Source organism: Oncorhynchus mykiss, chromosome 13 (assembly GCF_057628025.1).
Source record: "Oncorhynchus mykiss isolate SJ-2025 chromosome 13, ASM5762802v1, whole genome shotgun sequence".
NCBI lineage: Eukaryota > Metazoa > Chordata > Actinopteri > Salmoniformes > Salmonidae > Oncorhynchus > Oncorhynchus mykiss.
The window spans coordinates 50,937,781-50,963,723 of NC_143034.1; the positions used below are offsets into that span (position 1 = coordinate 50,937,781).

General features: G+C 44.5%; 1 protein-coding gene across 8 annotated transcripts in view; it reads left to right on the top strand.

Moving 5' to 3' along the window:
• Nucleotides 1-571: 571 nt before the first annotated feature.
• LOC110486394 (rho GTPase-activating protein 27) overlaps nucleotides 572-25,943 on the top strand; it is a 37,883-nt gene continuing 12,511 nt past the window's right edge. For 4 of the 8 annotated variants that reach the window (XM_021557953.3, XM_090196473.1, XM_090196474.1 and 1 more), the window contains exons 1-2: nucleotides 572-941; nucleotides 6,290-7,357. In XM_021557953.3, the coding sequence (XP_021413628.3) occupies nucleotides 6,380-7,357 (978 nt within the window). In that variant the 5' untranslated portion in view covers nucleotides 572-941; nucleotides 6,290-6,379. Of the gene's footprint in view, nucleotides 942-6,289; nucleotides 7,358-24,146; nucleotides 24,341-25,943 lie in introns of those variants that run through there. The other 4 variants (XM_090196476.1, XM_090196478.1, XM_090196479.1 and 1 more) reach the window with 3 other exon arrangements.

Genomic DNA, 25,943 nt, shown 5'->3' on the forward strand with positions numbered 1-25,943 from the left:
TCAAATCATTTTTACCAAATCAACTTTGCCATTTTTCAATCATTTAAATGCTGTTGTCGATAATAGCTCATTGCAGTCATATGGCTTTCTCTATCTATTCAATCAGAATCTTTCAAAGACCTGTGAATGAGAGGCTAGCTGCCCTCACATAGACCCCCACCTAGTGCTCTCTATCTCTCTCTCTGTTTCTCTCTCTCAATTAAATTCAATTTCAATTCAATTTAAGGGCTTTATTGGTATGAGAAACATATGTTAACATTGCCAACGCAAGTGAAGTAGATAATAAACAAAAGTGAATTAAACACTACAAATTAACAGTAATCCTTACACCATAATAATTAAGACATTTCAAATGTTATATTATGTCTATATACAGTGTTGTAACGATGTGCAAATAGTTACAGTACAAAAGGGAAAATAAATTAACATAAATATGGGTTGTGTTTACAATGGTTTTTGTTTGTTTGTTTGTTTCTCTCTCTCTCTCTCTCTCTCTCTCTCTCTCTCTCTCTCTCTCTCTCTCTCTCTCTCTCTCTCTGTCTCACTCTTTCTTCCTGTCGCTCTGCCTCTCACTTCTCTGAAGCGGGGATGTGCGCGCTAGAACAGGAAATGAATGCAGACAGCAGAGGCAGGCAAGCTGCGACCGGCACACACGCAAAGAGGACTCTCCCTCCCTCACACACACACACACACACACACTGCCCAGAGCTCCTCCAACCAGAGCTGGAACCTTTCAGCCCCAGGTGAAAAGACAGAAAGCGGAGGAGGGGAGTCGAGGCCGGGCAGAGGAAGAAGAAGGAGAGGGCAGGGGGGGATCAGTGAGAAGAAAAGAGTGAAAGACAGAACAGAGCAACCTGTTCGTGAGAGCAGGACTCTGCTGAAGAAACCGTGGGAGCTGGGAACACAGGCTATAGGATGGTTCTGCTGTCCTCTTGCTCCAGGTACATTTTCTGCAAAAACCTTTTAATCGACAACTTATTTATGTGGTGATTGTTGTACCTTATCATACCTTGTTACTCAGAAGTGTATGCTTAGCTTTTTTTGCCATGGCAGAAATGTTGTTTGAGGGTTCTGTAGAGAAGTGGGACCTTTTTTTAACAAGTCAGGGGCGAGGGCTCTTATTCAAATGCATGAAAACAACACATGTTTAACCTTAGATGCCCAGTGTGTGACTGCTGTTTGGCTGTTGTCGTCTGTGTTTGACCAATTACAAACTTAGTGAAAGGGTGAAAGTTCACCATGGATGTTGTTGTGATTCTGTCACATGCAAATCACTCAGGAAAATTACAAATGTGTCACATGTTGATCTCTGAGAATGATCTTGTGGTGTTTGGTCAACACCCCAGTGGTCATGATTCATATTCATATCTAAACCTTCACCTTCGGGTTTAATTTTTCATCGCTTTCTGTGGCTAATCTCAGCATTTGATTTTTATGACAGCCATACATTCAGAGATAGTATGGGTGGCCCTTTATATTCCTCTCTTTCTCTGTTTTGAGTGTGTTGTTGAGTGTGTTGTTGGGTGTGTTTACAGAACAGGAACATATTGAGTGCATGTGTCCCTGGAGCGCTCACACTACATTCCTGCCCCTGCCTGGTTGGGGTGGGTGTGGAGGGAAAAAGGGTAGTGCCACGGGCTCGGTTATACACATACAGGTGTAGGATCTTAATTAGATCCCTTTTTTGTTGCTGAGAGTGTTCCTGCACCGGAGGAAATGCAGATGAGCTTTACATACAATCACTGAAAACACTCACTCTCACATAGGGTTGTTTAACAGTATTAGACTTTTCATGTAACCTACTTTTGGCCTGCTAATACCATAACCACCGATCAAGCAACATTATGGACTATACTTTCAAGTCCTGTTGCTGCAGGATTACTTTTCTGCGACAATATAGGTCAAATAAATATCCTACATCTGTACAGGACACATTCCAGCAAGTCCACCCTCCCTCCTACTGAGACACTTCTCTGTCTCACAAACACACACACCAACATCACCTTGTTCAGGTGTTTGGTGAATTTTTGAATGGCAGAAATGAACCATTGGTTCATCTTGGTTATGTGGCTACTTTTATTTATTTAATTAACTAGGTAAGTCAGTTAAGAACAAATTCTTATTTACAATGACGGCATAGGAACAGTGGGTTAACTGCCGTGTTCAGGGGAACAGTGGGTTAACTGCCGTGTTCAGGGGAACAGTGGGTTAACAGCCGTGTTCAGGGGAACAGTGGGTTAACTGCCGTGTTCAGGGGAACAGTGGGTTAACTGCCGTGTTCAGGGGAACAGTGGGTTAACTGCCGTGTTCAGGGGAACAGTGGGTTAACTGCCGTGTTCAGGGTCAGAACAACTTTTTTTTTAACCTTGTCACATTTCGGTTACTGGCCCAACGCTCTAACCCCTAGGCTACCTGATTAATGTGGTTGTATTTTTTTTATTTCACTTTTATTTAACCAGGTAAGCTAGTTGAGAACAAATTCTCATTAACCACCATCACTGCTTTTCTCCTGAATCCTTAAAGCTCTAAGATTATGTGCCATTGCTCTGCCTTGAGCTCAGCGTAGCCTTATTTGAAAGGTTAACAAAATCAGAGAATAGAGAGCAGTTCTAAATTTGGAACAAGGTTTAGTGTCAAGGCCTGTGAGTGTGGAGCGCCACAGTTCAGAGGTGTCTCATATTTGCAGTGGTAAGCTAAGCAGCGCAGCCTTACTCTTTTCCACCCTGGACATCCGGCCAGGAACCAGAGACACCGAGCGAGGTCAAAGGGAGCCCAACCAGAGGAAAAAGAGAGGTTTCCGTATTTAAACACAGACTGAATGGGATCTGCCTCCTCCAATTGTTCTCTCTTTTCATCAGCCTTTTTGAGTTGGAGGGTGTTCCTCAACAGCATAGATACCAACCCAGCAAGGATGTTGGTTGAGTGTTAGATACTGTATTTGTTATTTTGAGTTCTGAGAAAGTGTTCAGACATTAATGCTACAACAGACTCTTTCTGAACACAAAAAGTCTACAATCACACTTGATAAAGTTATGAAAACATTGTGCATTGTAAGAAAAATATGCATGTGTGTGATTGAAACGGTACAGTGAAAGGCAAGAACAATGTACAGAATCTGTTCTGAAAACATTTTATAAACATTTTGGGAACGTTTTGAGTCCCAAAAAAAGTTTGCTGGGATGGGCACTCTTTTCTGACTTGCACTGACATGATGAATGACTGCATTGAGCATATCGATCATTCTTCTCCCTTTCTGTTCTTTCCCAGAGGGAGGGAGTCTCTGAAATGTTATCAAGTCGTCAAACAGGTTATTTTTCTCTACTAGAAGCGCCCTAGTTCAATCCTATGAAACTCTGCATTTTCACAAAGCCCTATTTGTTATGTCATGTTAGGAGATATGGATACATGAGCAGTGAGCTTGGCACTGAGAGTTTGTGTGGCTTTATCTCTGGAGCTGGGTTAGGCGCTCCCTTCTTGGGTTTCTGTTCCTTTGGTAAACCACAGGATTGCCATTCCGGTGGGACAACTCCCTCCCTCTGTTCAGTGTAGAAGCGGAGGCTGGGCTGTTCCGCTCTCTTCGTCTCCACCCTCTGCTCTCTCAGGCTGTGGTGGTTCTGCCCTCTGCAGAGGACCCACTCTGCTATTCGGGCATGCTGGAGCAGGTTGTCAGTGATATAGGGAGGATGGCTCGGCTGCTACAGATGTAGGTCTGATTCTGAACAGATAATCCACAAAACATCCCCAAAGCCTAAAAATGACTATGGAATGGTGTAGGTTATTCAATTGAAATGCATTGCATTGCACTGGAGGCCCATCTAATATGTCATCCAGTCTGTTAGTCAGTTTTGTTGTTAGGTTGGAGTGAATGATGGGAGTGGCTCTACAGGTTCTATGCAGAGGTGGAGCTGAAAGGGGCCAGTGTTTACAGTGTAAACAAAGTAGAGAGGGATAAAGGTAATATCCGGCCAATTATTTTCTTCTCTTTTCTCTTTTCCCCTTCTCGATCTTTCTCCCCTCTCTCTCTTTATCTCTAAACCCTCTTTCTCTCATTTTCTCTTTCTCTAAATTCTCTCATCCCTCGTTCTTCCCACTGCAGCGACAGACACAGAAAGGATATATCACATGACTAGCCCTGCCTTGTCCCCTCTCCCCCCAGAGTTATTTTTGATTGTCAGTCCTTCGTCACAGGTTAATTACCTAAGTAGTGAGCACTTCTGATCATGTAGTAGAATCAGGTTAGACCAGAAATACAAGCCAGACACGTCGTAGCATTGGCAGACGTGCTCTGTGGGCTGTTCTACTGGTCTATGGGAATTGCTCAAGCTGCACTGTGTTGTTCTAAGAGAAGTTGGTGTGTAAGACAAATCTGTTGAGAGGAGACACCTTTACAAGAACATGCTGTATGCTATGTAGTGTTAAAGTACTCATTATGTTTGACTACTGGTATTTGGGCCTGCACACAATGGCAAGCAGTATGCAGAGTATCAGTCATTAGTAATAATGAAGAAAGCTGTTCAATCTACCTGCAATTGAGAATACTGACATAATAACATAAAAAAGCATACAAGTGCAATGTATTTTCATTTTCAGTGTTGAAATAGGCAAATACCACCCTTTCCCTTAGGTTAAATAGAGTTGTGTTTCCTTGAGTGGTAGACAGTGTGTGGTTTAGCGTTGTGGTCCGAGATAAGAGAGACATATATGTGTGTGGGTGTGTGTCTGTGTGATATTCTCAAGATGTGAGAGAAAGAGGGGTCACTTGGTTTCTATTACGACATGTTTTGACTGCTCTAAATTGGCCTTGAGGAGAGAGGTCAACTTGTTCTCACTTTGACACGTCACAGTAAGCTACTCTTAGACAAGACCAAAACAGGCTATGATGTCAGAATGGAAATGTCATTTTCCTATTGTGTGTGAGGTCTGTTTACGCACATGTGTGTGTGTGTGTGTGTGTGTGTGCATTGTATGTGCATGCATGTGACTTTTCAGCTGATCTAAGGTCAGTTTTGAGCCCTAAGGATTACAGTTAGTACTAGGGTATTAGTGTAGGGTATGCTGCTCCCAGATCTATGATGAGGAATGACTTCCATCGCGAGCACATCCTGTTTCATGATGTCTGGCCCGCCACGGACTGGTTGGTGTTATGATATATTTTGGCATGTTGCTGAGAACAACACGACTTTTTCCTGCTTCTCTCTTTGTGTACGCCCCATCCCTAAAGAGAGGAAGGAACTACCACTAAACTGTCACACTCGCAAATCAAGCAATGCAGATATTCATTAAAGTCCTAAAAATAAGGGTTAGCCAAATGATTGACTGGGACAAAACAACACGCAGAGGAGAGGAGAGACAGAAGGTATTTATAGGATGTTTAAAGCTTAGGAAAGGCTTCCGGTGCTGTGATTTTTCACCAGTCAGGGAAAATCTGTAATATTTACAATGACCAACACCATGAAAATATCATCCTCTACCAAGTGACATCATACTCTACCAAATAACATCATACTCTACCAAACTAGTTAGTCAGTGCAACAAGAGGTGACTACGCTTGTGTGATGAGTAACCTTGCCAGAGACCTGAATACTTGCATTGGCTCCCCAAGATAATACCTAGGGTTTAGCTTAACAGGCTAACACAATGTGGTGACATGTATAGTCAGAACAATCGTTTAGGAAAGCTAAAAGGGAACATATGACATGTTTAGCTTTTTTCATGACATAACACTTGTCCATTTTAGGGCTTAAAACAGTACATTTTAAGCCCTAAAATGGACATGCATATCAACCAAATCAGATGCATTCCACCCAACTTCCTTAAAGGACTTCCTTAAAGAACTTCTAAATGGAGAACAGCATGTCATTTCCACATTTGCTGGATTGACAGATGTCCAGATGTGTCACAAGCAGGGATCTATGTGCTGTCATGATATAGAGCTATAGGGGGTTGACTATTATATCTACTGGTAGTGTGTGTTTGACCACTTGGCAGCTGGGTATCTTTGAAGTTAAACAGTATCTGTTGACAATGGGCGTGTGGGTCGTGGCCATCGAGAGATCTGCTGTGTTTGCTGAACACATATTTTGTAGTGTTGGTGCTTCAACTGGAATGACCTAATGTACACATTCCCATGTACAGATATACTTATATACTAGCATTTGATAGTGACAAGATCATGTGTACTGCAATATGTATATGTATATACATTTAAAACAGTAAGGTAATGCAATACTTTTGTAAAGTATGAGTAATGTAGTGAACCAGTTTATATATTTTTTTTGTTCCCTTTTAGGAGGGCTGCAGTGGAGCCTTGACCGTCCTTGGGGAAAGGGAGGGGGTGGGTGGCCACAACGGACACTGCCACGGCCACTACGCTGCCACAATGTCCTCCTTGGTGTGCAACATGGGGCTGGTGCTGGTAGAGTTTGAGTACGAGTACACGGGCCGCGACGGGGCCTTGGTGTCCATCAAGCCCAACGAACGCTACATCCTGCTGGCCAAGACCAACGACCACTGGTGGCACGTGAGGAAGAACGAACAAGCTAGGCCCTTCTATATACCTGCTAAATACGTCAAGGAGCTCCCCGCAGAGTTCCCATCCCCGCTGGACTTTGCTGACCCACCCAGTCCCGATTTGGTCCCGGTTCCTGGGCCGGTGCCAGTGCCAGTCCCAAAGCACTACGTACCAGACCGGGCAGAAACGAGGGCTGGAGATGAGGTGACTATCCGCCTCCGCTCCCCGAAGAGACACCAGAAGACTGAGCACCGCATGTCCACATTTGGCGTACCCTTAGAATTCCACGACCCGTCTCCCGGGGCATTGAAGCGCGGCGGGCTGAACGACTCGATGCCGGGCCTTCACTCCTACGTTGCCCTTGAGGTTCCATTAACAGTGCCCTCGCCTCAAGCCAACAATAGTGCCAAACACAAGAAGCAATTAAGCCTGAGTTCCGGTGTGCTCTTCGGCTCCTCCCTGTCAGTGGAGGAGCCTCTCTCCCTGAACCCCCGAGCCCCCAGCTTCAGCCCAGCTGACCCCCTCCACCGACCCTCCCAGGCCATCCCAGTGGAGAGGCCCCTCATTCCTGATGCCGAGGTCACCGGTGGCGGGATTCCCCATCAGGAACCTCTGAAAGAGCCGGAATGTCCTCTGGAGCTGGAAAAGGGAGAAAAGGAGAAATCTAGTGTGGAGCCTGAGGACGAATCCAAGGAGGACTCTGAAAATATTTATGAATCCATATTGGACCTGAAGCTGGATGAGTCCCCTATAATAGTGGAGAAGGCCCCGACAGTGAGTCCTGCTGCTGCGGCTGATCCTACACCTGTTATCGCTCCCATTTCTCCATCTCCAACACAGACACAGGTAAAAGTATTATCTGTAAAGTAGTTGTAAGTAGTGAACCTGCAGGGCGATTTGCCTATATGATTGCATTGGGGCCACAGCCTTTCCCTCACACTATGTATGCGCCTATGAAGGGATGATTAAAGGTGAGGCCCTACATTACATGGGGCCTTTACGGGGCCTTTTACAGTTCATGGAGTAATAGTATCCCATGAAGTTTAATATCTGGGAGGCCCTTCCATCGGAAGTGGCTAGTTATTATAGGATACATGTTGGATTAGTCTGGTAAAATGCAGCTGTTTTATGAATACATTGTTTAGAAGAGATCATGTTTTCATATTGTGAGACGACAACGGACAAACATGAAAAGGAACAATTTGACCTCCTTTTGTGGCAGTTACTCCGTACCATCTGTCTCAAGGAAATAAGAATGGGAGGAAGGTTGGGGGAGTTGTCCATTGACCTATACAGCAAGGCAGGCAGATAGACAGATACTCACTGGTGTCTCACTTTGTGCACAGCAATTACAGAGACCAAGCAAATAGTTGGAATAGCATATCAAGTCAGACAGGTAACACTGTGTGCAGGGTGCAGAAGAACCTGTTCACAGATGGTGGACATTTTCTTTCCTCCATTGCTTAAGATACCACAGGGAGGCACTGTCTTCAACTAAATGTTGTTGAGGAAATCAAGGTTGTTCCTGGCAACATCCACATATTCAGCTTCCACCCCCAAGCCATAAGACTGCTAAATTGTTTGTTAAATAGTTAACCAAATAGCTACCCGGACTATCCGCATTGACCCTTTTTACACAAGATCTTGTCTCATCACATGCGCTTCTACTACTGTTTTTATCAGGCATAATATTCCTAGTTAAATGTACACACAGTACATGACCAAAAGTATGTGGTAACTCATTCCAAAATGATGGGCAATAATATGTGGTTGGTCCCCCTTTTGCTGCCATAACAGCCTCCACTCTTCTGGTAACGCTTTTCACTAGATGATGATGGAATATTGATGCAGGGACTTGTTTCCATTCAGCCACAAGAGCATTAGTGAGGTCGGGCACTGATTAGGCCTGGCTCACCTAATTGTTGTATTGTATTGTTCCAATACATCCCAAAAGTGTTTGATGGGGTTGAGGTCAGGGCTCTGTGTAGGCCAGTCAAGTTCTCCCACACTGATCTCGACACGCCATTTCTGTATGGACCTCGCTTTGTGCAAGGGGGAATGTTCATGCTGAAACAGGAACGGGCCTCCCCCAAACTGTTGCCACAAAGTTGGAAGCACTGAACCATCTAGAATGTCATTGTATGCTGTATCGTTAAGTGTTCCCTTCACTGGAGCTAAGGGGCCTAGCCCCAGACCATTATTCCTCTTCCACCAACTTTACAGTTGGCACTATGCATTGGGGAAGGTAGCGTTTTCCTGGCATCCACCAAACCCAGATTTGTCCTTTAGACTGCCAGATGGTGAAACATGATTCATCACTCCAGAGAACGCGTTTCCACTCCTCCAGAGTCCATTGGCGGCAACCTTTACACCACTCCAGCCGATGGTTGGCATTGCGCATGTTGATCTTAGGCTTCTTGGCCATGGACACCCATTTCATGAAGCTCCCGACAGCTCGGTACTGGCACCTGGTGTATATAGGCAAGTTATTGTTACTCATTATATATGTATTATTACTTTTCTTATTAAGTGTTTTACTTTTCTATTATTTCTCTATTTTCTTTCTCTCTGCGTTGTTGGGAAGGGCCCGTAAGTAAGCATTTCACTGTTAGTCTAAACCTGTTGTTCACGAAGCAATGAAATATTCAAGTTAAAACTTCAGGAAGAGATTTGTTTACCGTATTTCTTTTCTGGTAACTTGACTTTTTCACTGAAAGTTGCAGTCAACTGATTCTTTGAACAAGTTCAACTTCTCAGGAGACTATATCTATAGTTCAGTCTTGAATCTGTGACTCCTCAATTACCAATAGTGGTGAAGGAAGTGTGTTCAAAAGAAAAAGAGCAGGAATACGATGGTGATCAGCATGACCACTGCTAACCAGTGACATCACACACAATAGTCTGGAGAAACACATGAGGTTCTATATGCTAGCGTTAGTCGTGAGGTTGTGGACAGTCCGTTTAATGCTTTGGCCACAGAGATAATGAAATAGGGAGGCCAGAGGAAAAAATGGAAGACAAAGGAAAAGAGGGTCAGTTACAGGGCGGCACTGCTGAGGTGACGTCAACGGAGAATATGCTTTTTTGAGCCGTGGTGGCAGGAAGTGGTGAGTTTAACTCCAGGGGAAGAGGGGAATCAATCCAGGATGCTTTTCAACTTTTCAAACATATGAACATGTAAAAGTTCTCTGGTTATACCACTCACATTCACAGTGATTTAAAGAGCTGTAAAAAGTGCATGAACATGTTTTAGGTCAGATAATAGGAAAATTGTAGGAGAGACGAGAGGGATTAGGGAGGATCTAGATCAGGGTTGTTCAGTGGGCGATTCCACGCCAGCGGGTGTAATCTTGCAAAGAGATCGTTTTGGCAGATCTCGTATAGAAACTTCAGAGGAAGGATGTTTGACATGCTTTTACATTTGTATAACAAACATTTTGTTTTGAGAAAATCATGATGAAAGTGGCCATTTTAGACCCTATGATCTGTGAACTGCACATGATACAGACAACATCTTGGCGCCATTATCCTCCTTTATAGTGTGCTCTAACATATGGAGTATGTCTTGATTCTGAAAAAAAAAATGTGCACATTAATTTATTCAACATAAAAAATATTAATATCTCAAAACGACCCTTTTTGATTTAGTCAATTTAAGGACATATATTCTACAAGGACATCACATTTCCAGAGTGGACTCTGCTAATTCTGAAGTTATGATACATTTTATGAGCACCACCAACACAGTGGATGGTTAACAGATTCAAAGGGAATGCCCTCTGCTGTGGTTGGTTAATGACCTATATTGTCAATGTCTATGTATAAAATGGGTCATATCATTAAAAGTAGCAGAGAGCCACTCTGGAAATTGGACGTGTTTAAAGAGTATATTGTTCCAAGCTAAATAAGCTAAATAAAAAGGGTATTTTGGAGATAATCATATTCATATTTTTCATGTTGAATATATGCTTGTGAAAATAGTACTTCAGAATCTAGACATACTCTAGACTCATATACTTCTGACATACTCAGGCATTTATGTCAGAAGTTCGTGATCTGATGACACTGAGAATGCGATAGATAGAGCCAGGGTAAGTTCAAAGTTCATGCTGTACTAATGTAGTTTAAATATAGTAAAAAGTAGTTTAATGTTTGACTTTCGAGTCATTATTGCCTGCCTGTTTTAAATTCTCACCAGTGTTAAGTTAACCATTGAATGTGTGTAACGCTCTTTGTCTTGCCTACTATCTGTGTAAAGTAATTCACATGTAACCATCCTATGTATTCAATATCTTATCTTTTTATTGACTACTCAACTTTTGACACTTCTTGTTAGAAAACTTGTTGTCACTTAATACATTTTGAGCAGAACTGAGACAAGTCACCACATGCCTATAGACTGCTGGGGAATATCTGAACCGGCACAAAGATTAGTAACCTTGGTTTACATTTTAGTCAACATAGTACTACTTTTAGACTGCAGTGGAGGCTGCTGAGGGGAGGACGGCTCCTAATAATGTCTGGAATGGAGTTCATGGAATGGTATTAAACACATGAAATCCATGTGTTTGATACCATTCTATTCACTCCATTCTGGCCCTTATTATGAGCCGTCCTCCCCTCAGCAGCCTCCACTATTTTAGAGGTATTTGCTTCATTCTCACCTGCGCAGTTTGATTTCTGTTATGTTTAAGCAGGTACACAGAAGCCCGAGTTCCAGTAAGAAACAAACTGAAGTGTATTTAAAACATGGCCGCTCACTAAAAAGGACTCCATGCATGTTTGCACCATAACAATCGGTTGGATTTCAGCCACATTCTGTGTCTGTTCACCTCTTTGCGTTTGACACAAAAGAAACACTGTGTGATTCCTAGGTTTCGGCTTTTGATTCTGTGGCCTTTTGTCAAGTGACTTGGTCTACTTACAGCACAGGAAAACAATAATGTTTGTTATTTGGAAGCCGAACTGTAGGTGACATTAAACTATCATTTATCATGGCTGAGAAGCATGGAATCATTCAATTACATTTGGAGTAGTGGACATTATATTTAGAAGGTGACAGCCAATGAGTTGGTCAACTTCTGTATGCAGCTACATAAGGAAGAATCCATTCATCATTTATAACGACTGTATCCAAATAAATCAAGGTATGCACCCCATAACCTGATAATGCACTATTGTAAACCACTCAAGCTGTATGAGTTAAAAACCTTACGCTATATATCCATTTTCAGACATGTTGGTAAATTAAATGAAAGAGATTGGTGTGTTTTTTCACTATCTAATCATGGCATGGGGTTGTTCAATGACAGACATGTATTTGTTTCAAATCTATCGCTTGATGGTTTCATTTCAGAGAGACAAATAATCATATTTGCTAAACATTATATATCCGCCTCACTCCCAGATATATTAGTACTGCTAGGTTTTACACATTTAAATATAACAAATAACTACATTTTGTATAAAGAAATGTACAAATGATAGATTTGTGACATCAATATATACAAACATTGTTTAGTCATTGCTTATCCAGAGCGACTTGCAGTAAGTGCATTCATCTTAAGATTGCTAGGTGAGACAACCACATATCACAGTCAAATAAACAGGATACGAACATCCCATTCCGGCTAAAGAATGGATATACTGTATAACGTTTAGCAAAAAAACACATTTTCATACACATCTAAAATCTATTAATAAAAAATCTGAGAACAGTAATATTTTACAAACACATGAAGGTACCCATAAGCAACCACTTCTGATGAAAAAACCCAAATGTGAAATATTGGTGGATATAGCATTTTGGAAATAAACTCTTCAAGTGTAGACAGTCATGAGAGGGTGAACTTTTTTTCTTGCCTTAATAGCTAAGTAATTCTAAATGTAGCCTGTGTCTGACTGCAACATCGTGAGAATAAATAACTGCTAGATGTTTTGTGGTTGAGGTATAATCAGCAACATACATATTTGACAGGATGTAACATGCAGTATGACTCAATGAGCTTTTGATCATCTGAGCATGTCTCACTCACAGTACTATAACATTTTCTATAGCTCTTATGCAATAAATGCACTCTTCTCTGTTTCTGATACATATCAAATTGTATTTGTCACATGCGCTGAATTCAACAAGTGTAGACCTTTCCATGCTTACTTACAAGCCCTTTATTTTAAAATTTGAAAGTAAGTAAGGAAATATTTGTTAAAACTAAACAAATAAGGCCTCCCGGGTGGCACAGTGGTCTAGGGCACTGCATTGCAGTGCTAGCTGTGCCACCAGAGACTCTGGGTTTGCGCCCAGGCTCTGTCACAGCCGGCCGCGACCGGGAGGTCCGTGGGGCGACGCCCAATTGGCCTAGCGTCGTCCGGGTTAGGGAGGGTTTGGCCAGTAGGGATATCCTTGTCTCATCGCGCACCAGAGACTCCTGTGGCGGGCCGGGCGCAGTGCACGCTAACCAGGTTGCCAGGTGCACTGTGTTTCCTCTGACACATTGGTGCGGCTGGCTTCCGGGTTGAATGTGCGCTGTGTTAAAGAAGCAGCGCTGCTTGGTTGGGTTGTGTTTCGGAGGACGCATGGCTTTCGACGTTCGTCTCACCCGAGCCCGTACGGGAGATGTAGCGATGAGACAAGATAGTAACAATTGGATACCATGAAATTGGGGAGAAAAGGGGATAAAAATTCAACAAAGCCCCCCCCCCCAAAAACAACAAATAAAAGTAACACAATACAATAACAATAGCGAGGCTATATACAGGGAGTACCAGTACAGAGTCAAGTCAACCAGTACAGGTTAGTCGAGCTAATTGAGGTAATATGTACATGTAGGTAGGGGTAAAGTGACCATGCATAGATAATAAACAACTAGTAGCAGCAGCATGACAAGGGGTCAATGCAAATATTCCAGGTGGCCATTTGATTAACTGTCTAGCAGTCGTATGGCTTGGGGTAGAAGCTGTTAAGGAGCCTTTTGGACCTAGATTTGGCACTCCGGTACCGCTTGCCGTGTGATAGCAGAGAGAACAGTCTATGACTTGGGTGGCTGGAGTCTTTGAACATTTTTAGGGCCTTCCTCTGATATCACGCCTTCCTCTGATATCGCCTGGTATAGAGATCCTGGATGGCAGGAACATTGGCCCCAGTGATGTACTGAGCCTTACACACTACCCTCTGTAGCGTCTTGCGGTCAGATGCCGAGCAGTTGCCACACCAAGCAGTGATGTAACCAGTTAGGATGCTCTCGAGGGTGCACCTGTAGAATGTTTTGAGGATCTGAGGACCCATGCCAAATCTTTTCAGTCTCCTGAGGGGGAATAGGCATTGTTGTGCGCTTTTCACAACTGTCTTGGTGTGTTTGGACCATGATAGTTTGTTGGTGATGTGGACACCAAAGAACTTGAAGCACTCGACCCGCTCCACTACAACTCTGTTAATGTGAATGGGCCCCCCTTTTCCTATAGTCCACGATCAGCTCATTTGTCTTTCTCATGTTGAGGTAGAGGTTGTTGTAGTTCTAGCACCGCACTGCCAGGTCTGTGATCCCTTCCCTATAGGCTGTCTCATCATTGTCGGTGATCGGGCCTACCACCATTGCGTCATTGACAAACTTAATGTGTTGGAGTCGTGCGTGTCCACAAAGCCGTGGGTGAACAGGGAGTAAAGGAGTGGACTAAGCATGCATCCCTGAGGGGCCCCTGTGTTGAGGATCAACGTGGCAGATGTGTTGTTGCCTACCCTTACCACTGGGGGGCAGTCCGTCAGGAAGTCCCAGATCCAGTTGCAGAGGGAGGTGTATAGTCTGAGGGTACTTAGCTTAGTGATGAGCTTTGAGGGCACTATGGAGATGAATGCTGAACAGCATTCTCATGTAGATGTTTATTTTGTCCAGGTGGGAAAGGGTAATGTGGAGTGCAATAGAGATTGCGTAATTTGTGGATCTGTTGGGGCAGTGTGCGAATTGTGCTGGTTCTAGGGTTTCTGGGATGATGGAGTTGATATGAGCCATGACCAGCCTTTCAAAGCACTTCATGCCTACATACCTGAGTGCTACGGGGCGGTAGTCATTTAGACAGGTTACCTTGGCATTCTTGGGCACAGGGACTATGGTGGTCTGCTTGAAACATGTAGGTATTACAGACTCGGTCAGGGAGAGGTTGAAAATGTCAGGGAAGACACTTGCCATTTGGTCAGCGCATACGTTGAGTACGCATCCTGGTAATCCATCTGGCACTGCGGCCTTATGAATATTGACCTGTTTAAAGGTCTTACTCACATCAGCTAAGGAGAGTGTGATCACACAGTCATCCGGAACATCTGGTGCTCTAATGCATGGTTCAGGTTTGCTTGCCTCAGAGTGAGCATAGAAGGCATTAAGCTCGTCTGGTAGGCTTGCATCACTGGGCATCTAGCGGTTGGGTAGCCCTTTGTAATCCGTAATAGTTTGCAAGCCCTGCCACATACGACAAGCATCAGAGCCAGTGTAGTAGGATTCAATCTTAGTCCTGTATTGACTGTTCGTCGGAGGCAGTGATGGAAAAAGTACTCAATTGTTATATTTGAGTAAAAGTAAAGATACCTTAATAGAAAATGACTCAAGTTAAAGTCACCCAGTAAAATACTACTTGAGTAAAAGTCTAAAGTATTTTAAATATACTTAAGTATCAAAAGGAAATGTAGTTGCAAAAATATACTTAAGTATCAAAATTAAAAGTAAAAGTATAAATCATTTCAAATTGCTTATGTTAAGCAAATGTATTTATGGATAGCCAGGGGCACACACCAACACTCTGACATCATTTTCAAACAAAAGGTGTGTTTAGTGAGTCTGCTAGCTCAGAGGTAGTAAGGAAGACCAGTGATGTTCTCTTGATAAATGCGTTAATTGGACTATTGTCCTGCCCTGCTAATCATTCAAAATGTAAAAAGTACTTTTTGGTGCGAGGGAAATGTATGGTGTAAAAAGTACATTATTTTCTTTAGGAATGTAGTGAAGTAAAATTAAAGTAGTTAAAAATATAAATATATAAATAGTAAAGTATAGTACAAGTACCCCAAAAAGTAACTTAAGTAGTACTTTTTTATTTTTACTTAAATACTTTACACCACTGGTCGGAGGGCATAACGGGTTTCAAATAAATGTCCAGATTAGTGTCTCGCTCCTTGAAAGTGGCAGCTCTAGCCTTTAGCTCAGTGCAGATGTAGCCTATAATCCATGGCTTATGGTTGGGATATGTACGTACGGCCACTGTGAGGATAATGTCGTTGATGCACTTATTGATGAAGCTTGTGAATGATGTTGTATATTCCTCAATGCCATCGGATGAATCCCGGAACATATTCCAGTCTGTGCTAGCAAATCAGTTCTGTAGTTCAGAATTCGCGTCATCTGACCACTTCCGTACTGAGCGAGTCACTGGTACTTCCTGCTTGAGTTTTGCTTGTAAGCAGGAATCAGGAGGATAGAATTATGGTCAGATTGACAAAATGGAGGGCGAGGGAGAGCTTTGTACACGTCTCTGTGTGTGGAGTAAAGTTGCACATGTGACATGCTGATAGAAAGTAGGTACACCCACCCAGCCATAGTTCCCAGTTAGCAGCACCCCTGGGCCGCTGTGCTGTGTGTTTACAAACAAAGGAGGAGCCCTTTCCTGTACTGTAGGGCTGCAAGCCTCACCCCAAACAATTGGAAACAAACGCACGTTTCCATACTCCACTCCAATAGGCTAGCCCCCACGCCACGCCAGTCTGCACACAAACACTGACACACACACACACACTCAAGTTTTTGAGCAGAACTGTTTGCAGAGCTCCTGAATCCTGAAATGCTCTCCTGGCATAATTATTTAATTAGCTAAATGTAAACAGGCGATTTGAGTAAAGATACTCCCTTCAGTGTTTCTCAATTACACGCATGCGTACTCTTCTAAAATGTTCCTATTTAGTTATGCAAGGTATCAGTGTTGTGTTGGCTGCATTCTGTGCATTATGTGCACTCGCGATCTATGCAGGCAAGAGAGGGTTAAACTGAGGAACATTGCAACCACTCCCAAGACTTGCTGCTGCTAGGCAGTGGCTTTACTTGTACTGTAGAGTACCTGACATGGCATGGAGTGCGTGAGTGTAGAGTGTGGAATAGTGAGGTGAATACTGTACTTTAAAACTGGATTAAGGGAAAACTGAAGTCTATAACTTCTAAATGATGTCTTTGAAGGATAGTCTGCTCTACATTGAGCCTGAGATTAACCAAACAAACTTTAAACAGGTAATTTGCCATTTTTATGGTCGTGATGGCTCCATTTGTTGTTTAGATTTGGATTGAGGCTTTGCTCTGTTTAAATAGGATTTTATATGCATTAATAGCTACTAACTGTAACAGTTTTAATACATGTATTATACATGTGGTGTAAATTACAGTGATTCAGAGTAAGCATTCATTTCTATCAAAATGCATTTTGGTCACTGGCAATAGCCTGGTATTATTTGAGCACACATTCCATTTTTGAAAACATGACCTTCCTCAAGTTGACTTATCTTGTCAATATACTGTACATTTGTATATGAAAATGACATAGACCACAGTGTCTGTCAATGAACTCTGACATACACCGTGTTTGACCCTCAGATACAAAATAGCTCAGGTATAGATTGTGATTATGCATTAGCCCAGACCATGATGTTCTTGTTCTGTAGGGGGGTATTTCTGTCATGCTCTATAGGCTACTTACTATTACTCTAAATATCTACAGGCTGAATATGGGTCCTAACCTTGATAGTGTTAGCTGTTTTTTCTTCAATTTATTAATATGAGGAATTGATGAGTCAGTCCACTGGTGATTGAATGGAAAGGGACATCAACCAGTAAACCATGTGGCACTCACTGCTTTGCAGCATTCAGCCACCTCATCTAATTTCTAGGGTCAATACTGAGTGAGCGTTCGAAGAGTTAAGTTGAAGACAGTATAAAGCGAGACTGAAATTCTGCTCTTATATAGTTCCAATCTGTCCACATACACTGAGTGTACAAACCATTAGGATCACCTTTTTACCTTTATTTAGCTAGGCAAGTCAGTTAAGAACAAATTCTTATTTACAATGATGGCCTACCGAGGAACAGTGGGTTAACTGCCTTGTTCAGGGGCAGAACGACAGATTTGTTGACTCCAATGTGTCCCACAGTTGTGTCAAGTTGGCTGGATGTCCTTTGGGCGGTGGACCATTCTGGATAAACATGGGAAAATGTTGTGCGTGAAAAACCCAGCAGCGGTGCAGTTCTTGACACACTCAAACCGGTTCTCCTGGCACCTACTACCATAAAACCCTTTCAAAGGCACTTCAATCTTTTGTCTTGCCCATTCACCCTCTGAATGGCACACATACACAATCCATGTCTCAATTGTCTCAAGGCTTAAACATCATTCTTTAACCTATCTCCTCCCCTTCATCTACACCGATTGAAGTGGATTTAACAAGTGACGTCAATAATGGATCCTAGCTTTCACCTGGATTCACCTGGTCAGTCTGTGTCATGGAAAGAGCAGGTGTTCCTAATATATTGTACACTCAGTGTATCTCTATTCCACTACAGTGGTTTTACAGTAGTACATTTTAAACCTTCAAGTGTCAATCAGTTGTAGTTCATTTTAAACTGTAAAGTGTCAATCAGTTGTAATTTCTCGAATATTCTGGCACATTCTACGCAATTACATTATCATAAATGACACATTGGGTACAGTATGTACATCTCAAATTGTCTTTGACTTCCTTGTTCCTGTTTATGCAGTGTCAAAAGGCTTGATGTAATTGTAAGTGTGATAATATTATGATGACGGGCATGACAAGGTTTTCCCCAGCCAGGGAGAAGGGGTCAAACTACAAGGGAGGAAGGCCATCTTGGTTTCCATTGCTAGTAGATATCAATCATTGACAATGAGTCACAAGCAGAAAGTTAATACTTGACCATAACCTGCTTGGATACACGCAGCCAGGAACATAATCTGATGTAAAGGTGTGATATCTCTTCTCCTTCTGTGACAGCAGGCCTATCTGTTATGGTGAGTGAATGAGGACCCAAAAGCGAACTAACTTAAACAGAGCTTCTTTAATAACCAAACATAGGTAGGCTCAGATAGACCGGCAGATTCCGACAGGACAGGACAAGGTTACAGCAAACATGACGATAGTCTGGCTCAGGCATGAAACACAACAAACAAGAATCCGACAAGGACAGGAACAGAAACAGAGAGAGATATAGGGACCTAATCAGAGGGAAAAAGGGAACAGGTGGGAAACGGGGTGAATGGGTAGTCAGAGGAGACAAGGAACAGCTGGGGGAAAGCGGGGGAGAAAAGGTAACCTAACAACGACCAGCAGAGGGAGACAGGGTGAAGGGAAAGGACAGAGACAAGACACAACATGACAGTACATGACAGTACCCCCCCACTCACCGAGCGCCTCCTGGCGCACTCGAGGAGGAAACCTGGCGGCAACGGAGGAAATCCTCGATCAGCGCACGGTCCAGCACGTCCCGAGAGGGAACCCAACTCCTCTCCTCAGGACCGTACCCCTCCCAATCTACGAGGTACTGGTGACCACGGCCCCGAGGACGCATGTCCAAAATTCTACGGACCCTGTAGATGGGTGCGCCCTCGACAAGGATGGGGGGGGGGGGGAAGACGAGCGGGGGCGCGAAGGACGGGCTTGATGCAGGAGACATGGAAGACCGGGTGGACGCGACGAAGGTATCGCGGAAGAAGAAGTCGAACTGCGACAGGATTAATGACCCGAGAAATACGGAACGGACCAATGAACCGCGGGGTCAACTTGCGAGAAGCCGTCTTAAGGGGAAGGTTCTGAGTGGAGAGCCAAACTCTCTGACCGCGACAATATCTAGGACTCTTAGTTCTACGCTTATTAGCAGCCCTCACAGTCTGCGTCCTATAACGGCAAAGTGCAGACCTGACCCTCTTCCAGGTGCGCTCGCAACGTTGGACAAAAGCCTGAGCGGAGGGGACGCTGGACTCGGCGAACTGAGATGAGAACAGCGGAGGCTGGTACCCGAGGCTACTCTGAAAAGGAGATAGCCCGGTCGCAGACGAAGGAAGCGAGTTGTGGGCGTATTCTGCCCAGGGGAGCTGTTCTGACCAAGACGCAGGGTTACGAAAAGAAAGACTGCGTAAGATGCGACCAATAGTCTGATTGGCCCGTTCTGCTTGACCGTTAGACTGGGGGTGAAAGCCGGAAGAGAGACTGACGGAAGCCCCAATCAAACGGCAAAACTCCCTCCAAAATTGAGACGTGAATTGCGGACCTCTGTCCGAAACGACGTCTGACGGAAGGCCATGAATTCTGAAAACATTCTCGATGATGATTTGTGCCGTCTCTTTAGCAGAAGGAAGCTAAGCAAGGGGAATGAAATGAGCCGCCTTAGAGAACCTATCGACAACCGTAAGAATAACAGTCTTCCCCGCTGACGAAGGCAGTCCGGTGACAAAATCTAAGGCGATGTGAGACCACGGTCGAGAGGGAATAGGAAGCGGCCTGAGACGGCCGGCAGGAGGAGAGTTACCGGACTTAGTCTGCGCGCAGACCGAACAAGCAGCCACGAAACGACGCGTGTCATGCTCCCGGGTGGGCCACCAAAAACGCTGGCGAATGGAAGCAAGCGTACCCCGAACGCCAGGGTGGCCGGCTAACTTGGCAGAGTGAGCCCACTGAAGAACGGCCAGACGAGTAGGAACGGGAACGAAAAGAAGGTTCCTAGGACAAGCGCGCGGCGACGGAGTGTGAGTGAGCGCTTGTTTTACCTGCCTCTCAATTCCCCAGACAGTCAACCCGACAACACGCCCCTCAGGGAGAATCCCCTCGGGGTCAGTGGAGGCTACTGAAGAACTGAAGAAACGAGACAAAGCATCAGGCTTGGTGTTCTTAGAGCCCGGACGATAAGAAATCACGAACTCGAAACGAGCGAAAAACAGCGCCCAACGCGCCTGACGCGCATTAAGTCGTTTGGCAGAACGGATGTACTCAAGGTTCCTATGGTCAGTCCAAACGACAAAAGGAACAGTCGCCCCCTCCAACCACTGTCGCCATTCGCCTAGGGCTAACCGGATGGCGAGCAGTTCGCGGTTACCCACATCATAGTTACGTTCCGACGGCGACAGGCGATGAGAAAAATACGCGCATGGGTGGACCTTGTCGTCAGAGAGGGAGCGCTGAGAAAGGATGGCTCCCACGCCCACCTCTGACGCGTCAACCTCGACAACGAACTGTCTAGAGACGTCAGGTGTAACAAGGATAGGAGCGGATGTAAAACGATTCTTGAGGAGATCAAAAGCTCCCTGGGCGGAAACGGACCACTTAAAGCACGTCTTGACAGAAGTAAGGGCTGTGAGAGGAGCTGCCACCTGACCGAAATTACGGATGAAACGACGATAGAAGTTCGCGAAGCCGAGAAAGCGCTGCAGCTCGACGCGTGACTTAGGGACGGGCCAATCAATGACAGCTTGGACCTTAGCGGGATCCATCTTAATGCCTTCAGCGGAAATAACAGAACCGATAAATGTGACGGAGGAGGCATGAAAAGTGCACTTCTCAGCCTTCACAAAAAGACAATTCTCTAAAAGGCGCTGGAGGACACGTCGAACGTGCTGAACATGAATCTGGAGTGACGGTGAAAAAATCAGGATATCGTCAAGGTAAACGAAAACAAAGATGTTCAGCATGTCTCTCAGGACATCATTGACTAATGCCTGAAAGACAGCTGGAGCGTTAGCGAGGCCGAAAGGAAGAACCCGGTATTCAAAGTGCCCTAACGGAGTGTTAAACGCCGTCTTCCACTCGTCCCCCTCCCTGATGCGCACGAGATGGTAAGCGTTACGAAGGTCCAACTTAGTGAAAAACCTGGCTCCCTGCAGGATCTCGAAGGCTGAAGACATAAGAGGAAGCGGATAACGATTCTTCACTGTTATGTCATTCAGCCCTCGATAATCTATGCAGGGGCGCAGAGACCCGTCCTTCTTCTTGACAAAAAAAACCCCCGCTCCGGCGGGAGAGGAGGAGGGGACTATGGTACCGGCGTCAAGAGCTACAGACAAATAATCTTCGAGAGCCTTACGTTCGGGAGCCGACAGAGAGTATAGTCTACCCCGGGGGGGGGTGGTTCCCGGAAGGAGATCAATACTACAATCATACGACCGGTGTGGAGGAAGAGAGGTGGCCCTGGACCGACTGAACACCGTGCGCAGATCGTGATATTCCTCCGGCACCCCTGTCAAATCACCAGGCTCCTCCTGTGAAGAAGAGACAGAGGAAACAGGAGGGATAGCAGACATTAAACATTTCACATGACAAGAGACGTTCCAGGAGAGGATAGAATTACTAGACCAATTAATGGAAGGATTATGACAAACTAGCCAGGGATGGCCCAAAACAACAGGTGTAAAAGGTGAACGAAAAATTAAAAAAGAAATGGTTTCACTATGATTACCAGAAACAGTGAGGGTTAAAGGTAGCGTCTCACGCTGAATCCTGGGGAGAGGACTACCATCCAGGGCGAACAAGGCCGTGGGCTCCTTTAACTGTCTGAGAGGAATGTCATGTTCCCGAGCCCAGGTCTCGTCCATAAAACAGCCCTCCGCCCCAGAGTCTATTAAGGCACTGCAGGAAGCTGACGAACCGGTCCAGCGTAGATGGACCGACAAGGTAGTGCAGGATCTTGAAGGAGAGACAGGAGTAGTAGCGCTCACCAGTAGCCCTCCGCTTACTGACGAGCTCTGGCCTTTTACTGGACATGAAGTGACAAAATGACCAGCGGAACCGCAATAGAGACAGAGGCGGTTGGTGATTCTCCGTTCCCTCTCCTTAGTCGAGATGCGGATACCTCCCAGCTGCATGGGCTCAGCACCCGAGCCGGCAGAGGAAGATGGTAGTGATGCGGAGAGGGAGGCGACGGAGAGCGCGAGCTCCTTTCCACGAGCTCGGTGACGAAGATCAACCCGTCGCTCAATGCGAATAGCGAGTTCAATCAAGGAATCCACGCTGGAAGGAACCTCCCGGGAGAGAATCTCATCCTTTACCTCTGCGCGGAAACCCTCCAGAAGACGAGCGAGCAAGGCCGGCTCGTTCCAGCCACTGGAGACAGCAAGAGTGCGAAACTCAATAGAGTAGTCTGTTATGGATCGATTGCCTTGACATAGGGAAGACAGGGCCCTGGAAGCCTCCTCCCCAAAAACAGATCGATCAAAAACCCGTATCATCTCCTCCTTAAAGTCCTGATACTGGTTAGTACACTCAGCCCTTGCCTCCCAGATTGCCGTGCCCCACTCACGAGCCCGTCCAATAAGGAGAGATATGACGTAGGCGACACGAGCAGTGCTCCTGGAGTAAGTGTTGGGCTGGAGAGAAAACACAATATCACACTGGGTGAGGAACGAGCGGCATTCAGTGGGCTCCCCAGAGTAACACGGCGGGTTATTGATTCTGGGCTCCGGAGATTCGAAAGCCCTGGAAGTGGCCGGTGGATCGAGGCGGAGATGGTGAACCTGTTCTGTGAGGTTGGAGACTTGGGTGGCCAGGGTCTCAACGGCATGTCGAGCAGCAGACACTTCCTGCTCGTGTCTGCCTAGCATCGCTCCCTGGATCCCGACGGCTGAGTGGAGAGGATCCGAAGTCGCTGGGTCCATTCTTGGTCGGATTCTTCTGTTATGGTGAGTGAATGAGGACCCAAAAGCGAACTAACTTAAACAGAGCTTCTTTAATAACCAAACATAGGTAGGCTCAGATAGACCGGCAGATTCCGACAGGACAGGACAAGGTTACAGCAAACATGACGATAGTCTGGCTCAGGCATGAAACACAACAAACAAGAATCCGACAAGGACAGGAACAGAAACAGAGAGAGATATAGGGACCTAATCAGAGGGAAAAAGGGAACAGGTGGGAAACGGGGTGAATGGGTAGTCAGAGGAGACAAGGAACAGCTGGGGGAAAGCGGGGGAGAAAAGGTAACCTAACAACGACCAGCAGAGGGAGACAGGGTGAAGGGAAAGGACAGAGACAAGACACAACATGACAGTACATGACACTATCCTAGAGAGATTACAAAAAGTCACACTACTGCCATTATCCACTTTGACTCCAAACAAATGGTTGGCATGACAGGTATTGCTGACTGGCAGAAAATGTTCACGTTGCTGTGTGTGAACCAGTCATTCTTTCCTGTACTGTAGCGCTGCAAGCCTCACCCCAAACAACTGGAAACAAATGCACGTTTCCATACTCCACTCCAATAGGCTAGCCCCCACGCCACGCCAGTCTGCACACAAACACTGACACACACACACACACTCAAGTTTTTGAGCAGAACTGTTTGCAGAGCTCCTGAATCCTGAAATGCTCTCCTGGCATAATTATTTAATTAGCTAAATGTAAACAGGCGATTTGAGTAAAGATACTCCCTTCAGTGTTTCTCAATTACACGCATGCGTACTCTTCTAAAATGTTCCTATTTAGTTATGCAAGGTATCAGTGTTGTGTTGGCTGCATTCTGTGCATTATGTGCACTCGCGATCTATGCAGGCAAGAGAGGGTTAAACTGAGGAACATTGCAACCACTCCCAAGACTTGCTGCTGCTAGGCAGTGGCTTTACTTGTACTGTAGAGTACCTGACATGGCATGGAGTGCGTGAGTGTAGAGTGTGGAATAGTGAGGTGAATACTGTACTTTAAAACTGGATTAAGGGAAAACTGAAGTCTATAACTTCTAAATGATATCTTTGAAGGATAGTCTGCTCTACATTGAGCCTGAGATTAACCAAACAAACTTTAAACAGGTAATTTGCCATTTTTATGGTCGTGATGGCTCCATTTGTTGTTTAGATTTGGATTGAGGCTTTGCTCTGTTTAAATAGGATTTTATATGCATTAATAGCTATTAACTGTAACAGTTTTAATAAATGTATTATACATGTGGTGTAAATTACAGTGATTCAGAGTAAGCATTCATTTCTATCAAAATGCATTTTGGTCACTGGCAATAGCCTGGTATTATTTGAGCACACATTCCATTTTTGAAAACATGACCTTCCTCCAGTTGACTTATCTTGTCGATATACTGTACATTTGTATATGAAAATGACATAGACCACAGTGTCTGTCAATGACCTCTGACATACACCGTGTTTGACCCTCAGATACAAAATAGCTCAGGTATAGATTGTGATTATGCATTAGCCCAGACCATGATGTTCTTGTTCTGTAGGGGGGTATTTCTGTCATGCTCTATAGGCTACTTACTATTACTCTAAATATCTACAGGCTGAATATGGGTCCTAACCTTGATAGTGTTAGCTGTTTTTTCTTCAATTTATTAATATGAGGAATTGATGAGTCAGTCCACTGTTGATTGAATGGAAAGGGACATCAACCAGTAAACCATGTGGCACTCACTGCTTTGCAGCATTCAGCCACCTCATCTAATTTCTAGGGTCAATACTGAGTGAGCGTTCGAAGAGTTAAGTTGAAGACAGTATAAAGCGAGACTGAAATTCTGCTCTTATATAGTTCCAATCTGTCCACATACACTGAGTGTACAAACCATTAGGATCACCTTTTTACCTTTATTTAGCTAGGCAAGTCAGTTAAGAACAAATTCTTATTTACAATGATGGCCTACCGAGGAACAGTGGGTTAACTGCCTTGTTCAGGGGCAGAACGACAGATTTGTTGACTCCAATGTGTCCCACAGTTGTGTCAAGTTGGCTGGATGTCCTTTGGGCGGTGGACCATTCTGGATAAACACGGGAAAATGTTGTGCGTGAAAAACCCAGCAGCGGTGCAGTTCTTGACACACTCAAACCGGTTCTCCTGGCACCTACTACCATAAAACCCTTTCAAAGGCACTTCAATATTCTGTCTTGCCCATTCACCCTCTGAATGGCACACATACACAATCCATGTCTCAATTGTCTCAAGGCTTAAACATCATTCTTTAACCTATCTCCTCCCCTTCATCTACACTGATTGAAGTGGATCTAACAAGTGACGTCAATAATGGATCCTAGCTTTCATCTGGATTCACCTGGTCAGTATGTCATGGAAAGAGCAGGTGTTCCTAATATATTGTACACTCGTTGTATCTCTATTCCACTACAGTGGTTTTACAGTAGTACATTTTAAACCTTCAAGTGTCAATCAGTTGTAGTTCATTTTAAACTGTAAAGTGTCAATCAGTTGTAATTTCTCGAATATTCTGGCACATTCTACGCAATTACATTATCATAAATGACACATTGGGTACAGTATGTACATCTCAAATTGTCTTTGACTTCCTTGTTCCTGTTTATGCAGTGTCAAAAGGCTTGATGTAATTGTAAGTGTGATAATATTATGATGACGGGCATGACAAGGTTTTCCCCAGCCAGGGAGAAGGGGTCA